The 25796-nt window shown below is 27.0% G+C and overlaps 1 protein-coding gene across 1 annotated transcript; it reads left to right on the forward strand.

Moving 5' to 3' along the window:
* The first annotated feature begins 3606 nt into the window (after positions 1–3606).
* On the forward strand, positions 3607–22111 carry LOC114123096 (protein decapentaplegic-like). The gene is made up of 3 exons (XM_027985958.2): positions 3607–4268; positions 8307–8618; positions 19657–22111. Exons 2-3 carry the CDS (start codon positions 8321–8323, stop codon positions 20544–20546), a joined length of 1188 nt encoding a protein of 395 aa, XP_027841759.1. The 5' UTR covers positions 3607–4268; positions 8307–8320; the 3' UTR covers positions 20547–22111.
* Positions 22112–25796: the final 3685 nt, after the last annotated feature.

The raw sequence follows: 25796 nt of genomic DNA on the forward strand, positions 1-25796 counted from the left end.
CCTGCCTGAAATTCCCAATGTGGTGACTGGTGTGACAGTAAAACTACTGCTATATTGTGGAATGAAAACGAATTGATAACTGCAGATAAGGTGGATTTTGACTTATTAATCATATTATGTGTTGGAATTCATATGAACGTCCGGCATAAGAATATAAAACGGAAAAACTTTCGTGCTTTTATGATTTGAAAATGTAAACGGTTTGTTTGTTGTGGTACGCTCTGTATAGTAAGATTGTATGCAGCAGCCTCCCTACTCCGCCCCCCCCCCCAAACCACACCTGTGACAATCCCACGGGGACTCTTCTCGCGGGCCCAGGTCAGATCTATTATAGATCTCTCTCTCTCGTTCTCACTCACTCATTCCCTCCCCTCTCACTTACACTACCTCACTTATTCTCTCACTCATTCCCTCTTTCCCTCTCTCTTTTTCTCTCGTTTTACGCGACCAGGGCGCATTCGTACTTAATCACGCGCGTATCGTCATGGCATTCGGAATGTACGGTTTTTTTCCATTTCAAACTTGTTTTTCGTGTCAGCACATTTTTTTTACAATCGATCAATGTTGTAAACAAGTTGGTAACCTATTGACACTAATGTGTATGCTCACACGCGCATAAGCGCGCGCCCGGCTCACAGTGCGACTGCAGGGAAACGCGGTGATTTTTTTTCTTGGCGAATGGTTACGTTTAGTAGAATCGGATTTTTTTTCTCTATCTATATTATAACGAAGGTGCACTGATTTTTTACGGAAAAAAAATAAAGAAATAAATAAAAATTACCATCCTACGTAACGAGTCATTTCCAGTTTGTATTATATTACGGAACGCTGTGTCGTTAATCATCGTGTAAACATGTTGCCGATGACGCGAAGAGCACGTGGATCAAATCGATAAGGCGTTTAGAGTAGGTACATGTTTATTTTATACGCGTGTAGGTCCCATTATTATTTTAAGTATTTCGTAACAAATGTCTTCCAAGTGCTCACGTCGAAAACGCACAAATAAATCGACGACGAAGAGGAGTAATAGTGATATCTTATCCCATTGTACTATTGTTTTATCCGATCCGGCTCGTCGATAAATATTTTTCTGCGACAATAATAAACTGCACGTTTTTGTTCGTCTTGGTCAATAAAATGTTTAATGCTCTTAATAAGTCTCGACGTCACTTATACAGAGATTAATCAAGAACGAGAACGACGAACAATCATGTTGAATATTTCTATTGATATGTAAATAGTGAGTTTATCAATCGTGACTGTGTTTTTCATCGGTACAACCATTATGAGTTATGAGTTTATGACACTAAACTTATTATTATTTATTGTCATCATCATTTCACTTTTAAATGTTTTTTTTAGCATTACTAAGTGTACCCATCATTAAAATAAGCTTTCAAATTTAAATTTATAACAATTGTAATTAGTAAGTACTTAGTCAAGAAAAATAATAATATAATGATTTTTAGATATAGTAATAGTTATAGTTATATAATTTTAATAATAATATAGAAATATTATGTAGAAATAAAAACTAAACAATAGCCGCAACTATGCAACATATCATAATAAAAATATATTAAACACAAAATGGTTGTTGGTTGAATTAACTGTCATAATTGACAGGGCTATATGTAATACAGTCATACCTACTTATCTCTTATTCTTATTCATTATAATGTATTTTATATACTCATATAATTCTGTGCAATAAAGAAACGGTTACTTCGTAATATATACCAGTCAGCAACACAGCATGAGTCCATGTTAACACCAAAACAGTTATTGATATATTATATCGTGTATCTATGTATTAATATATATCATCTATTAGGATAACGGAGAGGAGAGATGTAATAATAATTGTAATTATCTCTCCACTTAATTTGGAAAAAAAACATTTTCTCAAATAACAAATATAAAAAATAGATTAATAAAAATAAATTATTTTCCATAGGTATATCTTTATTATATACGAATACCATGGTTTAAGATAATAAAATGACTATATTTTAAATATATATATATATATATTATCCATACTTTATATACTGTGTACTAAATAATACATGGGTAATAATTAATAATATTAAAATGCAAAAGTAACTCTATTAACCTGTTACGTTTCTGAGACTATATACAACAGATTTTGATGAAATTTGGTATGGAGTCAGCTTGAACCCTGATAACAGAACATAAGCTACTTTTTATAAATTTTTAAATCAATTCGTAAAGCTATGTTATTGCAAGTGAACTGATTGGATATAAAATAACAATTTGCAAAGGGTATTAATTTTATATTGTACCTAGTTATAGTTTAAAAAAGACTTTTTTAGAAAATCAACCTTTTAGATGATGAAATGAGGTGTAAAGTCTTAGTTTTTATTGATAAATTTGGTAATGAAGCTTATCTTTACTATTTTAATAAGTAAGTATTAATAAGTTGAGTAAGCAGTTGTATTATTTTCAATTGTACAAAACTCCTGTAAATTGAATAGTTATTGTTTGTCATATTATAGTTTTTTCTTTATTTCTATATAACAACCTTTTTATCTTATTTTTTTAAGTCTGATAGTTGTATTATTTAGTACATAATTACTTATCACCACTCATCACAATGAAATTGTGGATATACGAGTAAAGCTTGGAGAAATATCTAATATTAATATTAAAGATTGTTATTATATAATATACTTGCAAATGAATAACATTTTTAATTTAATTTTAGACATTTTACAAGTGGTTTATAGGTGGAGAAAATAAAATATAAGGTGGATACAGTAATGTTTGTTTTATATCCATCAAAACTGACCTATTTTGGTTGATGAATGTTTTCACCTCTATAAAATACTTATATGTCACAAAAATCAACCTTAAGCTGGCGGTTTTAAGCTTTGAGAATATCGATAAATCATGATTCGGCAATCACTATTGCTATCAAAAACCTTGTATCATATTCATGATAACTTTTGAATTTATATTCATTATGTAAAAATAGTGTTTAGTATTTTATTTCCTTGTTTGTACAATGGGATTGAGTTCGAGTACTGCAGTACTATATTTTAAGTACGAACATTTTAACATATAATGGGAAACGTTCTAGATTATAGAGAATACCATCATTTCTCAGTGATTATCGAAAATACTATACCATCATAACCGGTTATACCGTTGATACCAGTATAGTAAACAAATACCGGATATCGGTATCGAAATTTGAAATACCACCTTGTGCATATTATTATGACGTAAGACAATAAAATAATTTAAGTATCAGGAAAAAAAAAATAAAGCCACCAACACATCATAACGTCCTGGCGGCTGAGGGCAGGATTCGCGTAGAGAACTTACGACGACTCGGTGGCGTCGAGCGCACGTCATCGGCAACGTAGGCGAGGGCGAGGAATCCTCGTGATATAACAATATACATAATATAATATTATTTTTAAGGGGGCAGCGAAAAAGGGGGATGGCGTGAGCGCGGAGGGGAGGGTGTCGGCGTATAGGTGGTCACGCCATCCCCTCCGCTGCCGCCGCCCATTCGGCCGCCCGCCAGTCCGTCCGCCGGCCGTCGACGCGTGGCCACCACAGCTAGCGGGTCTCGGTGGGAGCTCTCTTATGCCGCCAACCCGGCCGACCGGCCAGCCGTGCCGGCAACCGCATCAGCGTTCGTCATCAGTTCACGGGCCACTCTCGAACCGCGCGGTACTATTTTCACTCTCGCCGCAGTCTCTTGCTGTGCGTCGGGTGCCACACGACGACGGAAACACGTTCGCAGACGGGGTTCATGCTGTTAAAATAATATTATTATCTGTTAATAATAATACGCGTTTGTTCGTATTACGATTTTATTAAAAAATAAATTTTTTTTCGGATGTTTGAAAGTTCCGTTTCGCCATCACGCCAACAATACTACAATAATAATATTAATAGTAATAGTTATTATCATGACGTCTTGTTCGTTTCGACCGTGGAATATGCTTAACGCGATTACCTGCTCTGATCTTCATCAATAATCGCATACATTATTTTATTACAATATTTTATTGTTCCGTCATCGAATACAGTAAAAATAACTTTCGACATCGATTTCCGTTTTATTAGTATTTTTTTTTTTTTTTTTTTGTTATACAAATATATGAAATTTGCGATTGATTTTGTGGTGTGTCGCTTATCCGCGCCGTACCGAGATTGTTAATATTTAGTGCAACGAACGAATACGCCGGCCATATTTGTCGGCATGAAAACCGACAAAGACCGTGTCACAGGTACGTGTCGTGTGCTCTACTTACTATTACTGGCGAGCTTTTCATAAAATAAAAAATAGTTCAAAAAATACCACGTGTACCTACTACCACTGTGCTGTTTTGTGTCTATAGGCTCCGCGATGTCTGGGGGGCCCGAGACTACTACCAATATTCTAGTCGTTATCGCAGTTCATCGCGTGAGAAGTGTATGTAACTTAATATCATATTACTATGTGTGTGTATGAGAAAAAAGAACTAAAATAATTGCGTCACTATCTATAGTCTGAAATAATTTATTTCAGTTTTCGTCGTTTAGTTTTTTCCTTCCTATCGCGATCAGTTTTTGATATAGGTAACATATAGACGCGCGAATAAACATGTACCTATATATTAATGGTAATAATAATCATAGCATAATGCGTTTATTTCATATAATATAATAAAATATATTGATAGATGGTTATGACTTCAAGTTGATCGAAATTGAAATCCGAACCTCTGTCAAGAAAGTTTTTGTATACAAGCACTTGGCGTATTTGTTAATCGGCCTGAAAACAACAGAAAATAGTATTGAAAACATGTTATTTCGTCAAGTTTTGTGCGTCTAATACACCAGTATGCACTGTATCACGTATTCACTTGCACGTACCTATCATTCCGCGATATAAGCACCTGTAACGATAACAACCTGTTCCAAAATGCCGTTAATCTAACCAATAGTTGTGACCTTTCTCTTTCACGGTGGTAATGGATTTTTTTATTTTGCGATTCCGTATTACACCCATTGTCACTTTTCAAAAGGTCATCTGTCCACCTTGAAACCGTTCTTGTGTTGTAAACGATTACCGCATAGGATCATAATAGTATTTTGTATCTATACGATGTATTATGTAGGTACGTATAGAAATATGAATGCACCATTTGAATTTATCGATCAAAAAATGCATTGACCATATACTAACGAGACTTTAAAAATACAATTTAACCTAGAAAAACAGTAATCAATTGAAAACGAAGATAATTTTACATATTATATATGATATGTGTTTGCATAATCTGTAATTAATGTGCGTAATATTTCAGTATTTGTACAATGAACTATATACCTAATATTGTTGAAATATTATTATGATTTCAGACGTTTGCATCGTGCGCGTGCACCCGCTCGATTTATTCGAAATAATAGGCATTGCACAGTGTGGTAATAAAATACGATAAAGTTAAACAACTTAAAAAAAAAATAAAAAAGTTTTATAATACAAATAATAGTGGACATTAAAAACATAATAACTTATTATGTATTTAATTATTAAAAGTAAAAAAAAATCTATATATAATATTATTTATATTTGAATTTTATATTTTAAATAAAATTATTAATTTGTCGTTATAATAGCGTAAATTATTATGTTATACCTATATAATTATTGTAATAGATATACTTTATTATTGTGCTGCTAAATGACGTTAGTTAAAGTATTATTGAGGCACACAGTTGTTTCATGTGGATTTTCAATTTATAAATCTTACATAAGTCTCACAAACCTAAAATTAATTTTTTTTTTATAAAAACAATTATTTATGTTTTATAATAGGTGTTTGAAATTATTTAAAAAGTTGGTTTTTACAAGTCATATAATATTTCGATTGAATGAAATAGTGTATGATTTAACTATATTTTCAATACCATAACGTGAACATGTAGGTATAATACTACCGCCGAACATTATTTAATTGAATATTCATGAAAACCTAATGTTTCTACCATTTGAACTGCTGCAATGACCTCTCAGTTAAATTAAATTCAATAATAAGGTGTAATATACAGATATATCTATGAGCAAATACACCAATTATTTGTGATCCATCGAATTAAGTTAATCTATTGTTTGTAGGTTATTTTATATTCTAACTTTATATTTGTGCTTGGAGAATGAAGCAATAATACTCAAACGTATACGATTTTAAATTTAACTCTACGGACATCAGGGTGACAGGGTGTGATCTAAAGACATTTTCTTAGAATCTTATGTGAATACGTTGTTCAAAATAACAATATAATTGAACACAGCACTTAATGAATATAAAAAATATATATGGATTAGCTTTGTAGAATACTAATTACAAACGTTTTTAGACATCATAAAATGAATGACACAAAAGAAAACTATTATCAATGAAGCATAAAATCGCAATGATTGTCACGTGCTGCACTTTTTTCGTTGTCTTCGTATTTCTTTACTCGTGAAGATTGTAAATTGAACTCTAATATTATAAGCCTTTTACGGTAGCCGGTCAATTAAATACAGGTTTCATTTTCACCAGTACGTGTGTCGAGTACTATATTAAATATGTATCCAAAAAATAATTGCTCTGCACAAGTCCAAATAATTAAAAATAATTATTATTATTAATTATACATTAATTTAAAGGTCTTGTTGTTAATTAATTTAAAGTAAAATTCATATTGTAAATAAAATGTACTATTATTCCGTGAAATATTATTTAGACTTTGACCTTTTGATGACTAATCTCTTCATTCTGCGGTATTATTTTTTTAAATTTTACTTCAATTTGATTACATTATGTGGAATAATATTTTGTAAAAGTGTATACATTTAACAAAATTCTTGATCAATGTATTTTTTTTTTTATTAGATATGTTCATTAGATAATTATTACGAGGTTTATTTAAAATATGTAAATACCTATAAAAAACTACAATTCAATAATAATAATTCATATTATATACATATTGGTTACTGATATTAATTATGTTTTACTTTTTTTTTTAAATAAATCAAATATCATAATAATATGTAATCATATTAATAGTTATAATAAATAGGTACACTTATATTGTTACAATCGATATATTGTCGATATAATTCATATAATTTATAATTGGTCAAAGTGAAAAACGTTCAGCTAATGCCCCAGATACAGACATAAAAAACATATTTTTCATTTATTTGGTCGTTAATCGTTTGAAAAATTATCCATTTTCATTTAAAAAACCAATTATAATTTGTTTTTTTTTTATTTTTCTCATTTGAAAATTTAATGAAAATGAAAATTTACTGAAACAATAAAATTCATTTGTGAATAAATATATTGATTTTATTTAATATATAGTTAATATCAGGTGCTTTTTATTAAACAGCTTATTTCCATACTTCAAATATTATATATTTAGTCACTTATATTATTTTTAATCAAAAAAATACAGAAACTTACAGATACTTAATAGTTATTTTTTTAGTTGAATATGATAGTCATGGTCATATTATAAAGTAAATTATTTTAATATTTGAAAATAGATTACATGGGGGATTTCTCATTCATAAAAGTATTGACTGAGGTATTGGATCTATTTGTTTTCAAAATTTTAAATTTCTTATTAAAATTAACAATAAAAATAATATAATATCTGTTGAGATTTTTAAAATGTACTAAATATTATTAGAATATATACAAATATATTATTGTAGTAGTATTTTAAGTCTGAATATTTAAAATTATAATTTTTGTCAAAAAATAAAAATAATGAATTTTTGAATTTTTACTGCTTATATAAAAAATGATTTAAAAAAGTACAATCCTGTGTTTTCTGTTTGGAATTAAAAAATAACAACGTAAAATGTATTTAAAACGAAAGTTCCAATAACATGTTGTAGAATTCATACTTATTACATTGTGATTTTAAAATTAAAACAGTTTCAATAATTAATAGGTAGGAATTTGTATTTATATAACGTTTTGATATAGGTGCCTATACCGTGACTTAAACAAGACCGATGGCACATAAATAATATAATGATAATTAAATCGAAGCTAATAAAGATTATAATTATTGTACGTATAATATTATTATTATCGTGTGTAGTGTGGCAAATGCGCTGATTAATGTTTTATAGGCACGTGTCTAACGTCTGATACAATCACATTCGGCTAATTGATCCGACCAATATAATTTTGTTTACCCGTTAGAAAACATATTATAATTTATTATTGCCTAAACGTAAAAACAAATTAACGATATGTTTACTGATTTCGTAGGTGCTTGATCGACAATGATAAGCGGTGTGCTGTTGATGGTGGCTGTGATATCAGGCATAGTGTGCGGCGAAACGCCGAGACCGTCGGGCGCTAGAGCCGCGTTCAAGGACGCTGGCCAGGCGGAAAGGCACTTGCTGGCCGCGCTGGGCATGAAGCGTCGACCGGTGGTGGACAAGTCCAAAGTGGAGATACCGGCCGCCATGCTGGAGCTTTATAGGATGCAAATGTCGTACGAATTCGACACGACGGCTTTACCGTTACCGGGACACCATGTCAAGTCCGCGAATACCGCCCGCACGTACTTGCATAGAGGTAAGTTCCATTTCAGTTTGTAATACACCGAAATTTAATATAAGTATCAGTCATTATCATTGACGTGAACACCGAATATATTATAATGTGATTTACAGTTTCAACATGTCTTGTAAAACGTATATAGGTAGGTAATATAATGAATCTATTATATTATGAGACAATATGTGCCACCTAAATTTGCATATAAAAATTTGTTATCTCGACAAATAACACCAAAAAATACAAATTTTATTTTATTAAATTCATCAACTAATATATTAAAACTTTTGAAATTAAAATTACATAAGAAGAATCACATTAAGAAAAAAACCCGTTTTAAACATTTCCTATTTGGTTCAACATTCATTTATTAAAATACATAAGTAGTACATCAGAAAAAATAATATATCATACTTGTACTATTGGCTATTCTCCAATAGTAAGTTTTTTGAATTTTCGGAGTGTTCTGCAGTATTTGTACTCTGTATTTTTCTGGGAGATCTGATAATTATAAAATAAAGTGTTATTAAATGATTATATTAATATTATATTATATTATTTAATATAAATGTTCAGTTTATTCGTCATATATTAAATTTACTTAAGAGATTCTTTCAATTTTAATATAAATAAATGAAAGAAAATAAGGAACTGTTTCATTAACTTAATGTTAATTATTTTACAGTAAGTTATAACTTAAAGGAACATATTTAAAAAAAAAATACTCTATGATTATTGTATATTATGCAATTTGCATCCTTTATTTAATTTGTGGTTGCTTAGAACAGTCAAACATGTATTATAATAGTTAAAAACGTTACGAATGTAGATATCGAAAATGTATCATGTTTGAAATATCAAATAATATTATTATTATTACAAAAAAAAAAAAAAAAAACTTTGAATAATAATGATAACAAATAGTATAAAAATATATGTGATTTTCCGAAAATTATTACATATTTTCTTTGAAAAAATAGCATTTTGTTCTCGAACATTTACGCACCATTTTTAAAATAATAGTGTATTATATAGGTTAGGTTAAATGCTTTAAATTTTTTTCAACTTTTTCTCGAATATATCAAAATTCTAAACTAATACTCATAAATTTGAATACTGGTCAGTATGGCTATTTATTAAATTTCGTGTAACATATAACGTTTTATTTCGTTGATTAGGTAAAATATTTATTGGTACCTACTAATGTATCATAAATTAAAAATAATGTCGGGTTGCTGTCATTGTTTAATAATACTCTTATTTACCTATTCAAAAATATTGTAACTTGCATTTTGTAAATTACATTTACAATTGAAAGTTATACCAACAATTTTTTTTTTTATTTGTATTCAGGTTTAAAATATATGATCAGAATTATTTCATGAAGTTCATTATGATAACATTTTACAACAAAAATTTTAAATACTTTTTATTGATTAAATTTTAAACAATTTAGAGCATTCCTTCAATTTTGGTCTTACATTTTTAACAGTTTACATTAATTTATTAGAAAACACTAAGTAATATTTTAATTTTAAATATACAAATTTTAGCTTTAAGTATAGATTTATGTTTAGATCAATTAGAGGTGTGTTTTACTTAATAATAAATCTAAAATAATTTTGAGTATGTTTGTAAATCAATTCGAATCAATTCTGGGTCATTTAGTTAAGCTTAATGTATAATATTGGTTTTTAATTAATATCTGGAGACAATTTTTGACAAAATGTCTAAACATGTGTACGTTTTCAATTTTACGACACCCGTCATCAGACCATATATCAATCTGGCATACTATTTTTGACTTATAAAATACTTAATTTTAAATAATATGATACCTAATAAGTGAACAATATTTAAATCGAAAATTAGTTTTTGGAAATATTTTTTACATACTCGTAATTTGTAGTATGTAAATTAAAAAAAAATTTTGTTTATTACTTTTTTGTCATTACAGTTTTTTAGGATTTTACTTTTTTATTGACAGCAGACGTATTCTTATATTTCTTACAATATATTCCTTCGCAGAATATTTTTCTAAGAAATTCTAAATAAAATTTTAAATTATTAGTTAATTAGTTATTAGTGTTTAAAATTTATATTACTAGAGTGACGGACATTCTATGGTATCTATTAAAAAGTAACCAAATAAAACAAATATAAAGAAAAAATATAAAAATTATGTTTTTCAAAATTTTACTTCATAATGACTTCAAAATATCTATGTAAAAATGAAATGTTAATTCCTTTAAAGAAAATAAGTGTTTTTTTTATAAAAAAAACCACCTTGTATGTATGTAATATAGTTATAATATTCGTATTTTGTAATACACTTACCTAAAAGTGCACTTTTAGTATACACTATACACTTCATGTTTATTAATATGATAAAAATTATTGTATAACATAATAGTACTTCGCAATATCTCTTTATCTGTCAAATTTAAAGTTGACATAATACGATTTGAATTAGGCTTAAAAAAAATTGATGCCAATAAATGGTATATTCACTTATAAACTATACCTATCGCCTATATAAGCTCAAGGTCATAGTGTTTGTCCAACATTGATAATTAAAACATTTTTTTTTATAAATGTATGTAATGAAATGTATGAAATAATGTAGTTTATAAATGTTTTAATTCAAATATCATTTATTATTTAAAAAATTATACTGACAGCCTATAATAGTTATATTTGTCGAAGATGGCGTACGCAGATCTTGAATATAATAATATGAGAAAATATATATTATTATGTAATATTATATTATAATTTATAATATATTATATACTTATGAATTATTATAACAAAAGTAAATCATGTTATATGTACACTGCATAGTATAGCTTATGCAGACGACAATATTTAAACTAAATAACTATTGCGATTGTATTATAACTGTATTTGTAACGAACATGAGTCCAAATCATTGATTAGACATTAACATGCGAGCGGCTAGAAATAGAAGGCTATTGACACGCACGTATATGGTGGGAAAATGTGTGCAAACACGCAAAATCCCTCTGAAACACGGGACAAAAATAATTGGGTCGAAGTATTGGAACAACTTCAATATGTCGATAGTAATTTTGCCCATTTTTTAAAAAAAATGTAATTTATTTAACAGATGCATAGTTTCATAATTTGATGTAGGTATACCTATACTAATCTAGCTAAATGTATACTTCCTAATCAAAAACATTGTACCTATATTAAAAAAAACTACATATTTATGACAATATTTGAACTTAAATATTTTTCATCAGTAATATTTATAAATTTGTAAAATGTATAGTATATATTAACCTATATTATAAAATATTATCATTCATTACTGTACTTAAAAAAAAATTAGTTTTTCGATACGGAATCAATTCATGTACGATTTAACAAGGTTATACAGTTTTTAGTTTCATACTAAAATAATAGTTGCTCTTTTGTAAAGTATTTTTTTGTTTTGTTTTAGAATAATAAAATTACAAGTAACAATTTATACAAGTACACTATAAATTTGGTAATATCGCTGGTTTAGGTCAGTCGATGAATTATGATTAAACCGCTCGACAAAAATATCTAATACTTATTAAAATTATGAGCAAGGTACTTAAAACAACTAACCTATATTTTGTAACTACCAAAAAATAAATTTTGCATATTACTTATTATTAACATTAATATTTTAAATTGTATATTATAACTATATCTAAGCTATACTCGTGTTATAATTTATAATATTTATGTGTTAGCATTAACGGAGTGAATAAATAGGTAAGCATTTTGTTAAATAACAATTTGAGTAAAATATGTTAGTATAAATAAAAAAAAAAATAAAAATTTTAGCTAGTTATTATAAATTAAATATTGTAGTATAGTATAGTTTTTAATGAATTTATATTATTAATGTGTAAACTAGTAATGTTATTACGTTTTAATTATTTCGTATTTAAATTTGTTAATCTAAATTATTAAAAATATTTTTTACATTCATATTATTATACTTAAATTATAATTAATTTCAAATACATAGCTTTAGTCTGCTTAGATTATCTCTGTGCACTGATATAATTATAATATTATATATAATATTTTGGCCCAGTTATAAATCTATTTTTTTAAGTCTTACCAAAAAATGTTGTCACTTAAACTTAATAACTATTTGTGAATATGCACATTATTATTTTAACACAATAATCTAATTAATATATTATGTATATTGTTATCAGTCAGATTTAAGTGATTTAACTTGTACCTATTTATGATTTCTCTATATTTTGTTAAAGGGTTAAGTTCACAACGTTCACAACAAATAATCTAAAATTAAATTATATTTTAAAAATATTAAGTAAGCCATCTATGTTTTCTATTACCCTTATATTGTTGGTAAATTATATTGATGCTAGGCTGTATTATTATGTTTTTACAACATCCTAAAAATGTGTTCGTCATAATTTGGTATGATTAGTTTAAGATGCTTCTGACAAAAACATTGTGAACACTGAACATTTATTATAAAAGGTCTAGCTTCGAGAAAGAAAAAAATGTATACACTTCTATACATTTTTTGATATTGTTATATATACCTAAATCACTTTCATAAGTATATCACGTGAATGTAATTTAAAATTATTGTATTATTATCATTTTATTTTTGCATAATTGTGATGTATTCTATTAATAGTAAGATCACCATCAAAAAACTGTCTTAATAGAGTTTGTTAAAATACCAAATACTTATTTTATTTTTATTTTTTATTGAGAACCACGGAACTGTACAATCGATTTATGATAAATTATTGAAAAATATAAAATAAACTTTCGAAATAAATGAATCGAGTGTATAGTCGACATCTTTAAATTTCACCTAAAATGAATTATTGTCCTTGTAGTATGAGTCGCGTGACTTTTATAATATTCTATAACACGTATTATAATGTATATGAATTAGCTACCTAATTTATGTGGTTTTGCTATACAATATTAAATTACATATCTAGTTCAAACATTATTCAATTTGCAAAAAAATGTGATAGTTAAACAACCGCAAATAATGTATTGAAAATCTGTATAGCTATATGGATTAAATCTTTAATATATATTACACATTAAACGGTTAGAACCTAACACTCAACTACTTGTAAGTATATGAATTGGCAGAATATTGAATAAGTCGTACTCTAGGTACTCCTTGTTCAATATTATTCCACTAATTTGATATATAAAGGATCACAAATTGTATAAATATAGAATCATTATTCCTTCGGAAAGATATCCGCGTGATTGACAATAATAATATGTATTTTGTATACATTTAAAAATGGGTAAACTGTATTTATCTACCACCATGGTTATATATTATAATATTAAGTTAGTGACTTACTGTACGAGGGTTTTTCATTGTATTTCTCTATACACACACGTTATCAGAAAGAGTAAATATCTTGTTAAGTGGGATAAAAATTCTTAAGTTCAACGTGCGTATTAATTTCAACGTATGAAACAGTTATAACTGTTATAAGATAATAATGACGTTATTGGTCGTCTCGATTTGGCGTCACAATGTCCGGAAAGTATAGACTGTAGAAACATCCTTTTTGGTATCTATAAACTTACAAATTACACTTATACTTATGTTAACTTTTACAGTAATTTATTGCTCAGCGTTTAAATTCACAGATTTATCATACTTTATTTTTTCTGGTTAACTTTTTTTCTCATATATTAAAACGATAGTACAAAATGGAAAAATCATTAAATAACTACGAATATTTAATGATGTACAATATTTATTTTAATTTCAAAAGTATTAAACTAAGAAAATTATATGGCTGTTTGAATTTTTTTTAGAACTAAATGTTTTATTAAAAATTATCATAACCACACGTTACATGTACATAACAAGCATTCTATACTTAAATTAGTTAAAAAAAATTTCATAATGAAATATTTAATTTTTTTTTTAATTAAAAAATTAGATTTTATAGTTAATATTTTCTTAATTAAATGTTGATCATTTTAAAATTCCTTTTTTTTTTTTATTAATTTTATCAATTTAAAATTAATAAACTATTTTTTATACACATTATTTTGTGTTAAATTATATAATAATTTTATAATTATATTAAATTACTTAATTTGATAAATAACATGCTTATCAAAGTAGTATTTGTGAATTATTTATTAAAACTGTATTAATTGTATGTATATCTCAAAAATAAATGTTATTATATTTGGTGATTTTAAATTTTAAACGTGTTATTAAAAATATCAATTAACAAGCTTTTATAAAATTAAGTAATTGGCTTATTACAATTGTATTATAACTAGGTACCTATAGGATTTAAAATGTAATTAAAAACTCAATTATTTACATAATTAACTCGATAATGTAACCATCTATTTAGATTAAATTATAATCATACCAAGGTAATAATAAACATAATTAACATTAAATTTGTGACTACTTATTGGTTGTATTTGTTATTAATGTTAATATAAATATAATTCTTTAAACATTTATAAATTAACTAAAATGTACCGCGAGATATGCTTATTTTTTAATAAAAAAATTTATATTTCTGACATTATTAATTTTATGAGCCGTAGGTATCTTATCCCATAGATCCCATACACTAGACATACCTACAATACTATCTAATCACAATGTCCCAGTTTGTGGAATGGCGCAATTCGATCAAATTGCTGTTTGAAGAAGAGTTTATTTGCGTTAAATATGTATATCCAGAGGCAAGATTCGTGGAATTTGAAGGGATATAATCCAAACACATTTTGCATTTCAAATAAGATGTTTAATATTATACTGATGCATCTTAAAATATTAAAATGAAAAATAAAATCAACAAATATTTTTTAGCGTATAAAATAATATATAAGTAGTTAATGTACTTGAGTATGCACACATACGATAACGAGACTATTGATATTTTTTTGAATTTTGTAATAACACTTTATTGTATGATTGAATTCGTCGTCAATTTGGATTGTCATCTCTATAAATTGGACAAAACGTCATGTTAATACAAAATATGTACACATTTGTGTGGGCGTGGTGACTATGAATTTTTATTTAGGCCACATATAATATATAACTAGATTGATATTCACTCATTCTTCACCACTTACCAATACATATATTTAGGATATAATTCATATATATAAACTTTAAATGGAAAAAAATGAAGAAATATAAAAATACTACACTATATACATTATACATACACTATCTACACAATGTAATAGTATGTATAACACTCATGTAGTACCATATTTTTCAATTTTTTTTTTTTGAGATTAGTTCATAAGTGAATCGGCTTTTTTTTCGTAAACGATATTTTGTGAACTAATTTTGCCGAGGTAGACAATCGTTTGCCATAGATTAGATATAGCACTTGGTATATTTTCTAATGTTGTTTAAACTAATTTCTAAATTTTTTTTAGATTTCTAAGAACAATCTTTAAAATTTTCTTCCGAAATAAGTCAATTATTTTTTGAGTATATAAACTATAATATTACATAAAATATTATAAAAAGGTTTTTTTTTTATTTGTGAAATTATGGTAATCATTAATCTTACATCTATATATATATATATAGAATTAATTTTCGTGATCCAAAATAAAATTGCTGTATGCACCAGCCTTATAAACTTATATACTATATAGCTAAGTTAAAAATAAAGCTATAAACACTCTTAAGTGTCAAAGAAAATGTTTACAAATTTTGGTATCAATTAGATAAGTTATATCAGAAATTAGGGACTAGGAAGTATTAACAAACGCAAAATAATTGTTATTTGTATATGTATAATTATATACCTAGCATATATTTTAAGTAAATTGTTGTTTTATTGTATACTTATTTATACATATAAAAATCAAATATACCATTATTCACTGATTGTTAATTCTTAAAAACGACAAAACGTTTATATAAGTAGGTACATGCAATTTGGAATAGTGGTTTCTTGAATGATTTAGATGTTGAATTAGAATGGATTTAAAAAACTTTAATTTTATAGATAGTCTTACTCTAGAATATTATTTTTTTTCAACAAAACTCGAATTTTTTTATAGTGTTATATAACTCTATAAACCCTTTTGTTGTAGAAAATAGAATAACTATTATGATTGGATATAATTTTTGACCTGCATATTTTTCTGTACAATTTATATTTGATGAAGTTTAGGAAGGGGTAAATCCACAGAAATTTAATTTGTTACTGGCAACGCTGTGTAGGAATAGCTTATATGTTATAAATGTGATGATATCGTGATTGTTGGCTTGGCATCATTCAACTATTTCAAAGCAATTTACATCACGTAACTCGTAAGTCACCGCCGACGTCAATATTGTCGTTATCTCGCTAGATTAGTTCGAAACATTTTCAATTAAAACCAAACTTTTTTTATATGATACATAATGTGCAAGCCAATGCATTAATTAAATGTAATGTATTAATATGAAATGTTAGTTAGAATTAAGTGACTTAGGTAATTAAAGAAAAAACATATTGTACTCTGTGCGATTATATACTTAGTTGTTTATATTTCATTACGTTGAAAAGTTTGTCCGTCTATAGATCAGTTGGGTGATATGTTCGGTACAATAAGGTCGAATAATTTGAAAATAAAAAACAATTTGATAAAAACACGCATTTTATGTAACGCTATCAGAATGGCTCTGCAAATTAATTGAACGTAATAGTAGTAACAAATACAAACTAATAGGATTATAAATTTGAATATTATAAAATGTTATAACAAATATAACTTATAATTAATGAAACGATAACGAAATCACAAACTAGATAGGTATTGTGTGTATATATAATAGTTACAAAATGATTACAACATAAAACCAAGCTCACGGTTACTTTATTGAAAAAAAAATTGAAATTTTAATCACAGATATTTTTTGAGGGGTTCAACTCCTAGTAAATATATTAGATTTATTTATGTGATTTGGCGGTACTTATAAGAAAAGCTGTATGATGGTAGGTATATCATAATTCTAATATTTTAATAAAATTAAGAACCACTAAGTGTAATAAATGCCTTGCGTTAAAACTTAAAATAATAATAATAATAAAATTACCTACAACAATATTATACAATCTAAACAACTTTAGATTTTTCGAGTAATATATTTTTCTCGAAATGCTCATAACTTTAATATGTATTTTAAATTTATTTATTAACTAACCATCATTATTTTTTTAAATTAGATGTTTGATTACAAATTTACATATATGTAAATTATATGAAAAATTATAAAATTATTTTTACTTTCTCGTTATAAAATATGATTAGTATCTTGATATTATTTATCGCCTTGTAATAGTTAAATTATTTAGACGTATATCGTCATTATTATAGTAAATCCATATAATAATCTTCAAAGACTATAACCATTATAGTAACTTTTATGGAGAGGGATTTTTTTATACTTTATACAAAGTAATAAATACAATTACAAGCTATATTGGCGTGTGGCTAACGATATTCAAAAAATATATTTATTTTACTTTTACTGTAACCTAAAATGTGATTAAATTAGTAAATATTATAATTATTACATAAAACTATAATTATTATTAATTATATTATATTTATACATATATGCACTATATGTATAATGTACATAGTACATACTATACATGTAGTATACGCAAAAAAAAAAAAATGATTTCCGTATTGCGTTGTTCACTTTCATAGCAAAACCAATTGAGAGATAATTGTATTGGAATAAAATGAATATAATATATAAAAATATACATTATTAATTTATATTAATCCGTTGTCCTGTTATAAAAACAAATTCCGTTTCGACATAGTGATTGAATGATAATTTTAAACGAATCATAAACTTATGAGCTATGACACTGTGGTAATTATATTATATACAGAGCGTTTTCAAATGTATTACATTTATCTACAGTACATTTTTTAAATTTGAAAAAGTTTTTTATTAATATGGCTTATTATATAGCAATATATAACACTTAATTTGAACTAAAAAATTGTTCATCTAATTTTTATCATAGTGATTTTGGGTTTTTTTTTTTAATTGTGCCTAGCTATTGTTTTTGAACTTTGTAATCGGAAACAGATTATTTATATTTTAATAAGTATATAATAATATATAAAATATTGAATTTTATTTATGATCTTTTGAAATTTATAGAGGTATCAGAGCGACCAGAGATAGCTGGTGAATTTTTACTTTGTAATATACTATAATATAATATATAATGTATATACTTTGATCATCATATTCTAAATGATTACAAACAATAAATCAACTCGTCACATAACTACACAATAATAATATAATACATCAAGGAGGAGGAGAGGAAATATTGCTAGTTAAAAATTATTTGTTTTTAACTTTTGTACTTAAATAATAATATAGGTAGTATATTATGTAATGTTAACTTATGAACGTGATTAAATAATTAATTGTAACAATTTCGCTTTTAATTTGAAAAATAATACGTTAAGTTAAAATTGTGTTTTCACCCATATATAACTGTAAAATTATAATTAATTGATCTATTTATTTTTTTTAAATTAATTGCCCAGTATTTATATACAATGATTTTAACTACTGAAAAATATTCCTTGATTTAATCATTTAGTTGACACAAACGTGTAACTGTCTAAATCCTTATAGCTAGTATGCAATACAAGAATAGGGACAAGGCCGTACCCAAAACCAATTTTTGGAGGTGGTAGGGAGGTATGAAAATTATATTAGGTGGAGTATGAATTAATAACAAACAGTTTTAAACGTTTTACAGTAATTGAATATGTATTTGATTTTGTAGGGTTGAAAAAGTGTAAGATAAAACGTTACACAATCAATATTTTCGATTTTTCAAATCATTAACTTAATAATATTTAATATACTAATTTGTTTGCATTAATCCCTCTCCCTTTGAAATATTTTAGTGTTATTTACCGACTCAAAGTTATTATCTCATAATATTATTTTATACCGCGTATTGATGTATTCCGCGTTTCATTTTTTTTACAGAGTCCGAACCAAAAAAGCCAAAGTGCCGTAAATACAGGCTACAGTTCGCAGTCGACCCGTTGCCGGAGGGCGAATGGCTAACCGCGGCTGAGTTGAGGCTGACGCCGTCGCGGCATCGGCCTGCCGGAAATCCGGGCCGCGTGCAAGTACTCGTACACGATATCGTTCAACCAGGTGTCCGGGGAGTGTCGAAGCCAGTGCTTCGGTTGCTCGACTCGCAGTACGTAGACCTGCCGGACGCGTCGATAGCGGGACAGGACGGAGAAGCATCGGTCACGTTAGACGTGACGCCCGCTCTGGAGCGGTGGTCGCAGCACGGTGGCCGGTGGATGGCCGGCAATCACGGACTGCTGATCGAGACGCTCACCGACGGTGGCCCCAACGTCCGGGCCCCAATACCTGAAACGTTCGAGTTGCGAGCTGCCGACAGGCCTGCGCTGCTCGTGTACTCGGACGATGGCAAGAACAGCCGTCCCGTCGGCCCGCCACGGCGGAAACGCTCTTCGGGTGCCGGCCAACAGCAACAGGGCAGGAGTGGTGGCGGAAAGCGGCGGAAGGACGGCGGTGGCGGCCGGGACATCTGCCAGAGGCATCCGCTGTATGTGGATTTCACCGACGTCGGCTGGGACGATTGGATCGTCGCGCCACCCGGCTACGACGCTTATTACTGCCATGGCGACTGTCCATTTCCAGTGGCCGAACACCTAAACTCCACCAACCATGCCATCGTCCAGACGTTGGTCAACTCCATGAACCCCACCGCCGTACCCAAAGCGTGTTGTGTACCTACTCAGTTGGCATCCATATCCATGCTGTACCTAGACGAGGATAACAAAGTGGTGCTTAAAAACTACCAGGATATGCAAGTGCTCGGGTGCGGGTGCAGGTAGGCCTCGGCCTAGACCCATCACACACACACACACACACACACACACACACACACAACCCATTCACCCACAAACACAATAGCGTCGCCCAAAGATATTATTATTAATAGTTATTAGTTATTAGTTATTATTATTATTATTAAATATTAATATATATATATATATATATTTACGTATATATTATTATTATTATTTTACTATTGTGCGTTTATCGAATGAGGGGGTTTATCCATTTTTACGAATTTTGTTTTTAATAAAAATGTTTTCTATTGTGCGATTGTTTTACGCGGTAGGTAGGTAGGTAAACGTTTTATTTGCTAAACTATATATTCCCTCAATGAAACATACCTAGACAAATCGAATAATCACCATTACTGCAGTTGACGGGTTCATTTATAGACTAAAAATATTTATACTACTATTATGTGTTTTATGTAAAAAAACACATCGACGAAGTACATCCTCTTAAGACGGATATAAAATGGTATTACGTAATATCACAATCACATTAGATAATATATACATTATACACTCTTTGGCCACAGACAAGCATAAAACGAGATCCCCGACATAATCGACAAATATATTTTACATATACCTACCTACATTTACGTAATTTCAACGTTAAAACGGCTTAAGATCCATTTTATTGGATAAATGTTGTAATCGTAGTAATAATAATTATGTAGTATTAAATTATTATGCCAACATTATGGACGTGACGAGAATTTTTTATTTAACATATGGATACCGTTAACTTTTCCGTAATATAATATATTATTATTACGTTCAGTCGAAATTTCAAACGAATATATCTGTTATTTAGTTTTAAACGCGTATTACCAGAAAAATAAATTCAATCATTTTCGGAATTCGTCGTCTGATGTCTCTTTAATATAGGTATATCGTTGTTCGTCGATTTAAGACATCGATTTTTTTTGTTTTTTTAATGTTGTTTGAGATTGCCATATCTTTTCCCCACCCCTTCTTAATCGATTCCATCACAACCACCGTTTCCGTTTACCGTTAAGTCATCACCACACTCATTGAACCCCAATTCATATAATATTATTATAGTATTGTGTCCCATTTTTTTTTTTTTTTTTTTACTTATTTATTATTTTATAGCTTTTGTACGCCAACCAGTGAACATAATATGTTATATATATATAGGTATATATATATTATATTGTTTTAAACACCATGCTCATGTACTAGTCTTTTTTTATTTATAAATTACATATTTTTTTCACCCCTACAATCAAAACCGACCAAAATATTACTTTACACAGTTGTTATATTATATATTATACTTACATTTTTGTTTGTTTATTTATTTTATTAAATTTTGACTTGTCTCAATATGTTACCATAATATTATTGTCCATGTAGATTTAGATCCGTGTTTTTATTTAATGAGTTATGAGTAAAATAGAATACAATTATTGAAGAAAAAAGAAATTCCAAAATATCTATTTTATACTTCGAAAAGAGTATCCTATTTTTTTTTAAATATATTAAATTGTACATATATTTTTGTAAATAATAAATTCTTGTGTTAAATGAATCGTATGTAGTTAAATCATTTTGTAAATTGAATTGTTCCATACCAACTTTCAAAATATAAATGTATTTGTATTGTCCTGTCAAAATTATATTTTGAGTGTCTCAATGAATATTTTTTCGTTATCATTATAAACATATACTTAATATTAATATAATATAATTATATTCACAGAATAATTTTTTTATTTTAAATTTATAACCCATATCTTTATAATTAATATAAGAACTGCTGAAAACAGTTTAAATTAATTGTTATGTGTACTTGTAAATTAAAATATTATTAAATTATATAACCATATCACAGTACCTACTCAACTTACTACAGTATTTTTAGCCAGTTTTCAAAACTTAGAAGTCATGCTGGCTGGATTTTAGATTCTAAGTGAAGCAATGAAAATATTGCTAAATAATATTGCTTATACGATGATGTGTTGATTTTATTTATTTTTTATTTTGTGTCTGTCATTACATACACATTTAGGGGCAGCACTAATGTTCCGATTTTATACTTTAAGAAAAGTTTTCCGAAGCAAATGGATGTACGTAGTTAATATTTAACCAATAATTTTTAAAGTAACTAAAAAAAAAAAGTAAGAATTAGTAATGATATTTTAATGTAAAACAAAATACTGGAAATGAAAAAAAGTTTAGATTTAATTTTAAAATAAAAGTAGTTCAAATTTTGATAAAACACATTATAAATTATAACAATCTTTGTTATTTTTAAAAATAATTATCATAAAAACTTAAAACATACCTATTATTTAAATTATCAGTTTCTATAAACAAGGAAATTAAAAATATATATACTAGTTTTAAGCCTATAAATATCTTAATTTTTTTTTAATATTGATTATTTTATATTTTATAAAAAAAAAATTTTAAATGTAATATAAGTACCTAACTTGTATTATAACACGAATGATTAATGAGGAAATTTAATTTTAATTAATTCGATTGATTAAAAATACAAATGATAAACGATAATTGTAAGAAAATAATTATTTCAATCTATTTTTTCAGATTTGTTTTAAGCATTAGTAGGTATAGGTACGTAATATAATGTTATATATTATTTGACAATCTAATTGTATAAATAATAAATGAATTATATGAAGTACATAATAATAAATTAACGGAAAAATACGTATGCCTATAGGTACCTACATATATAGTTATAAATAACACAATGTTTCGATATCTGTATATTATAATGTATGCTTCGCGATTGTGACAGCTACAGACGATACATTCAATTGTGATTTATTGGATATTCGGCCCGTTCGAAACTTGTTTATCGGTCGTTGCCAATTTATTTAATTTACATGGGTAGGGTCGAATTGCGCTCATTTTAGTTGAAAATAAAAATAGGTAATGTTTAAAGAAATATCAAGCTATGATCTATTATTCGAACACATCTCTTTTAGACAGTGTAGTTCTATATAATATTATGTCATAATACACTTTCTTAAAATGTATGCAAAAAATAATTTCATCAAATAATATATACTTGTAATATAATATACATTATATATACAATTAAAAAGTATAAAAAAAAATAATAATTAGTATGCCAATCATTTGCATTTTAAGTGGTAAGGAAAATTAGTGTTTGTATTAAGATTATTTTTTGAATATCTGCTTTTAACCCGATTGCAGTTCGATCATTACCTTTTTTTACCGTGTTCAGATCGGCTATTATCTAAGTGCAATTCGACAATTTAATTTAGGTAAAAAGTGCACTTCGGATATCCCGATTTACATAAGTAGGTATAATAATATAAGTGTATACATTTTAACTATCAATCAGAATAAGTTTGAGATAATATATTTAAAGTAGGTATCTAAGAAATATACTGATACCAATATTATTACTTAGTTTTTACTAATAATGAATAAATATTATAGGTACTTATATGTAGAAGTATAAAAAAAAATTTGAATTTGAGTTCAAATTTGCTTAAGTTCTGTAAATTATTAGAAGAAAAATTTTATGTTTGTAAAACTAGAATATTATACGCAAAGTCAAATTATTTATGTAAAATAATAACATTTAGATGTGCGGGTGTACGTACCTACTTACCTAATCTACATCTAAAATGACCCAAGATAAGGTAAATTTAGATAAAGTATACACTTATATAAGCAAGGAATGTTTATTTTACATCAAGTTAAAAAATCAATTTAGATAATTTGTACAACGTAGATAATGAATTGTAAGGTTTTTTTAGCACATTATTATTCAGAGATTCTTATTAATCTAAAATGATTATTTTCTCTGTGAAAATTATAATTTTACAAACAATTTAACTATGAGTCTTTCAAATTTTAACATATGATCTCATGCATAATTACTTATATGATGATAGGTATGATACTTTTTATATTATCTTGTTGTGTATCATATAAAAACCTTTGGATGCACGTGGCTGACAGAATTTTTTGTTGTTTTTTACTGTAAAAAACAAAACATTTGATTGATAAAAGTATAATAATAGGTACAAAAGATGAAGACATTTTTATGTATTAGAATTAGATTTAGATTCTAAGTTGAATAAACTTGTGATAGGTACATATATATATATACATTACTTATTATTTTTTCAATAATATTATTATTTATTATTATTTTTTAACTTACTATACATTTATTATATTTTTTAACTTACTATACATTTATTATATTTATTGACTACTTCTACATTCATATATTTGACAATTAATATATTAAGTACATACATATTTACAATTATTATTTTTTGAAAAGTCAGTTAATTTTTTTTATTTGACCATACCACGTGATATTTCTGATTAAGTTTCATGTAATCCATGTGATTAAGATTTTATTTTAATATTGGAAAATCAATAAAAAGTGATTTGATGCATCTAAAGATTCTTTTAAAAAAATTTAAATGAAATTTGATTTTAACTTCTAGGTGTAAAGATTATAGTGATAGATTTTAAGTTATTTATGGAAGAGTGAATAATCACAAGGATGTCCAATTAAATAATAATATTAAGGAGTAGTCCTAGATACTTGACCAAATACAAAAAATATTAAGTTTGTTTTAAAGAAGAATGCAATCTATTGAGGAGCTAATTCTTTTTTAAGAATTTGATGTTGTTGGTTATTAGAAGATTTTAGCCTTTGTAATCAATTATTCAATTATTTATTTAATAAAAAAAATAGATCTTAAAAGGCTCCCTTGAAAAATACTAGAGAAAGATAAAGTTTAGTTAAAACATCATTTAACTTAAAAAATTACTACCAATCTAGATTCTAGATAGACCAATACAGTAAATATATCAACTAAGACAAAACAAGATTCCTAATACAAAAAACTCTAAGTTCTATCAATTGTGTTTAAGTTTCTGAAAATCAATAAAGATGAAAAAGATGTAAGCCCATAAGTAGTATTGGTGTAAATTAAAGTGGCAGGGAAAATTGTGTAGATCCAAAATTATTTGAAGATAGATTAATCAATTAAGTGTTTAAGGCAGAGAAAATATTTAATTATTAAAGTGCACCACTAAAAGGTGAAAATCAAAAAAGTTTCCTGTTATATTTCCAAACTATACTCAGTTTTTGTAAGTCGATTGGTGACTTAATTTTGATTTGTGTATTTATTCAGTTCAAAAAATTAGATTTTTAAGTTATTTGGAATCAGAGATAATCAATACCCTACT

The sequence above is a fragment of the Aphis gossypii genome, chromosome 3 (genome assembly GCF_020184175.1).
Source record: "Aphis gossypii isolate Hap1 chromosome 3, ASM2018417v2, whole genome shotgun sequence".
Lineage (NCBI taxonomy): Eukaryota > Metazoa > Arthropoda > Insecta > Hemiptera > Aphididae > Aphis > Aphis gossypii.

Bases quoted from the DNA above. Each gene is read 5' to 3' on its own strand.
- LOC114123096 (XM_027985958.2), top strand. From the start codon at position 8,321: ATGATAAGCGGTGTGCTGTTGATGGTGGCTGTGATATCAGGCATAGTG. The intron at 8,619-19,656 runs GTAAGTTCCATT...TTTTTTTTACAG, and splicing joins CCGCACGTACTTGCATAGAG to AGTCCGAACCAAAAAAGCCA.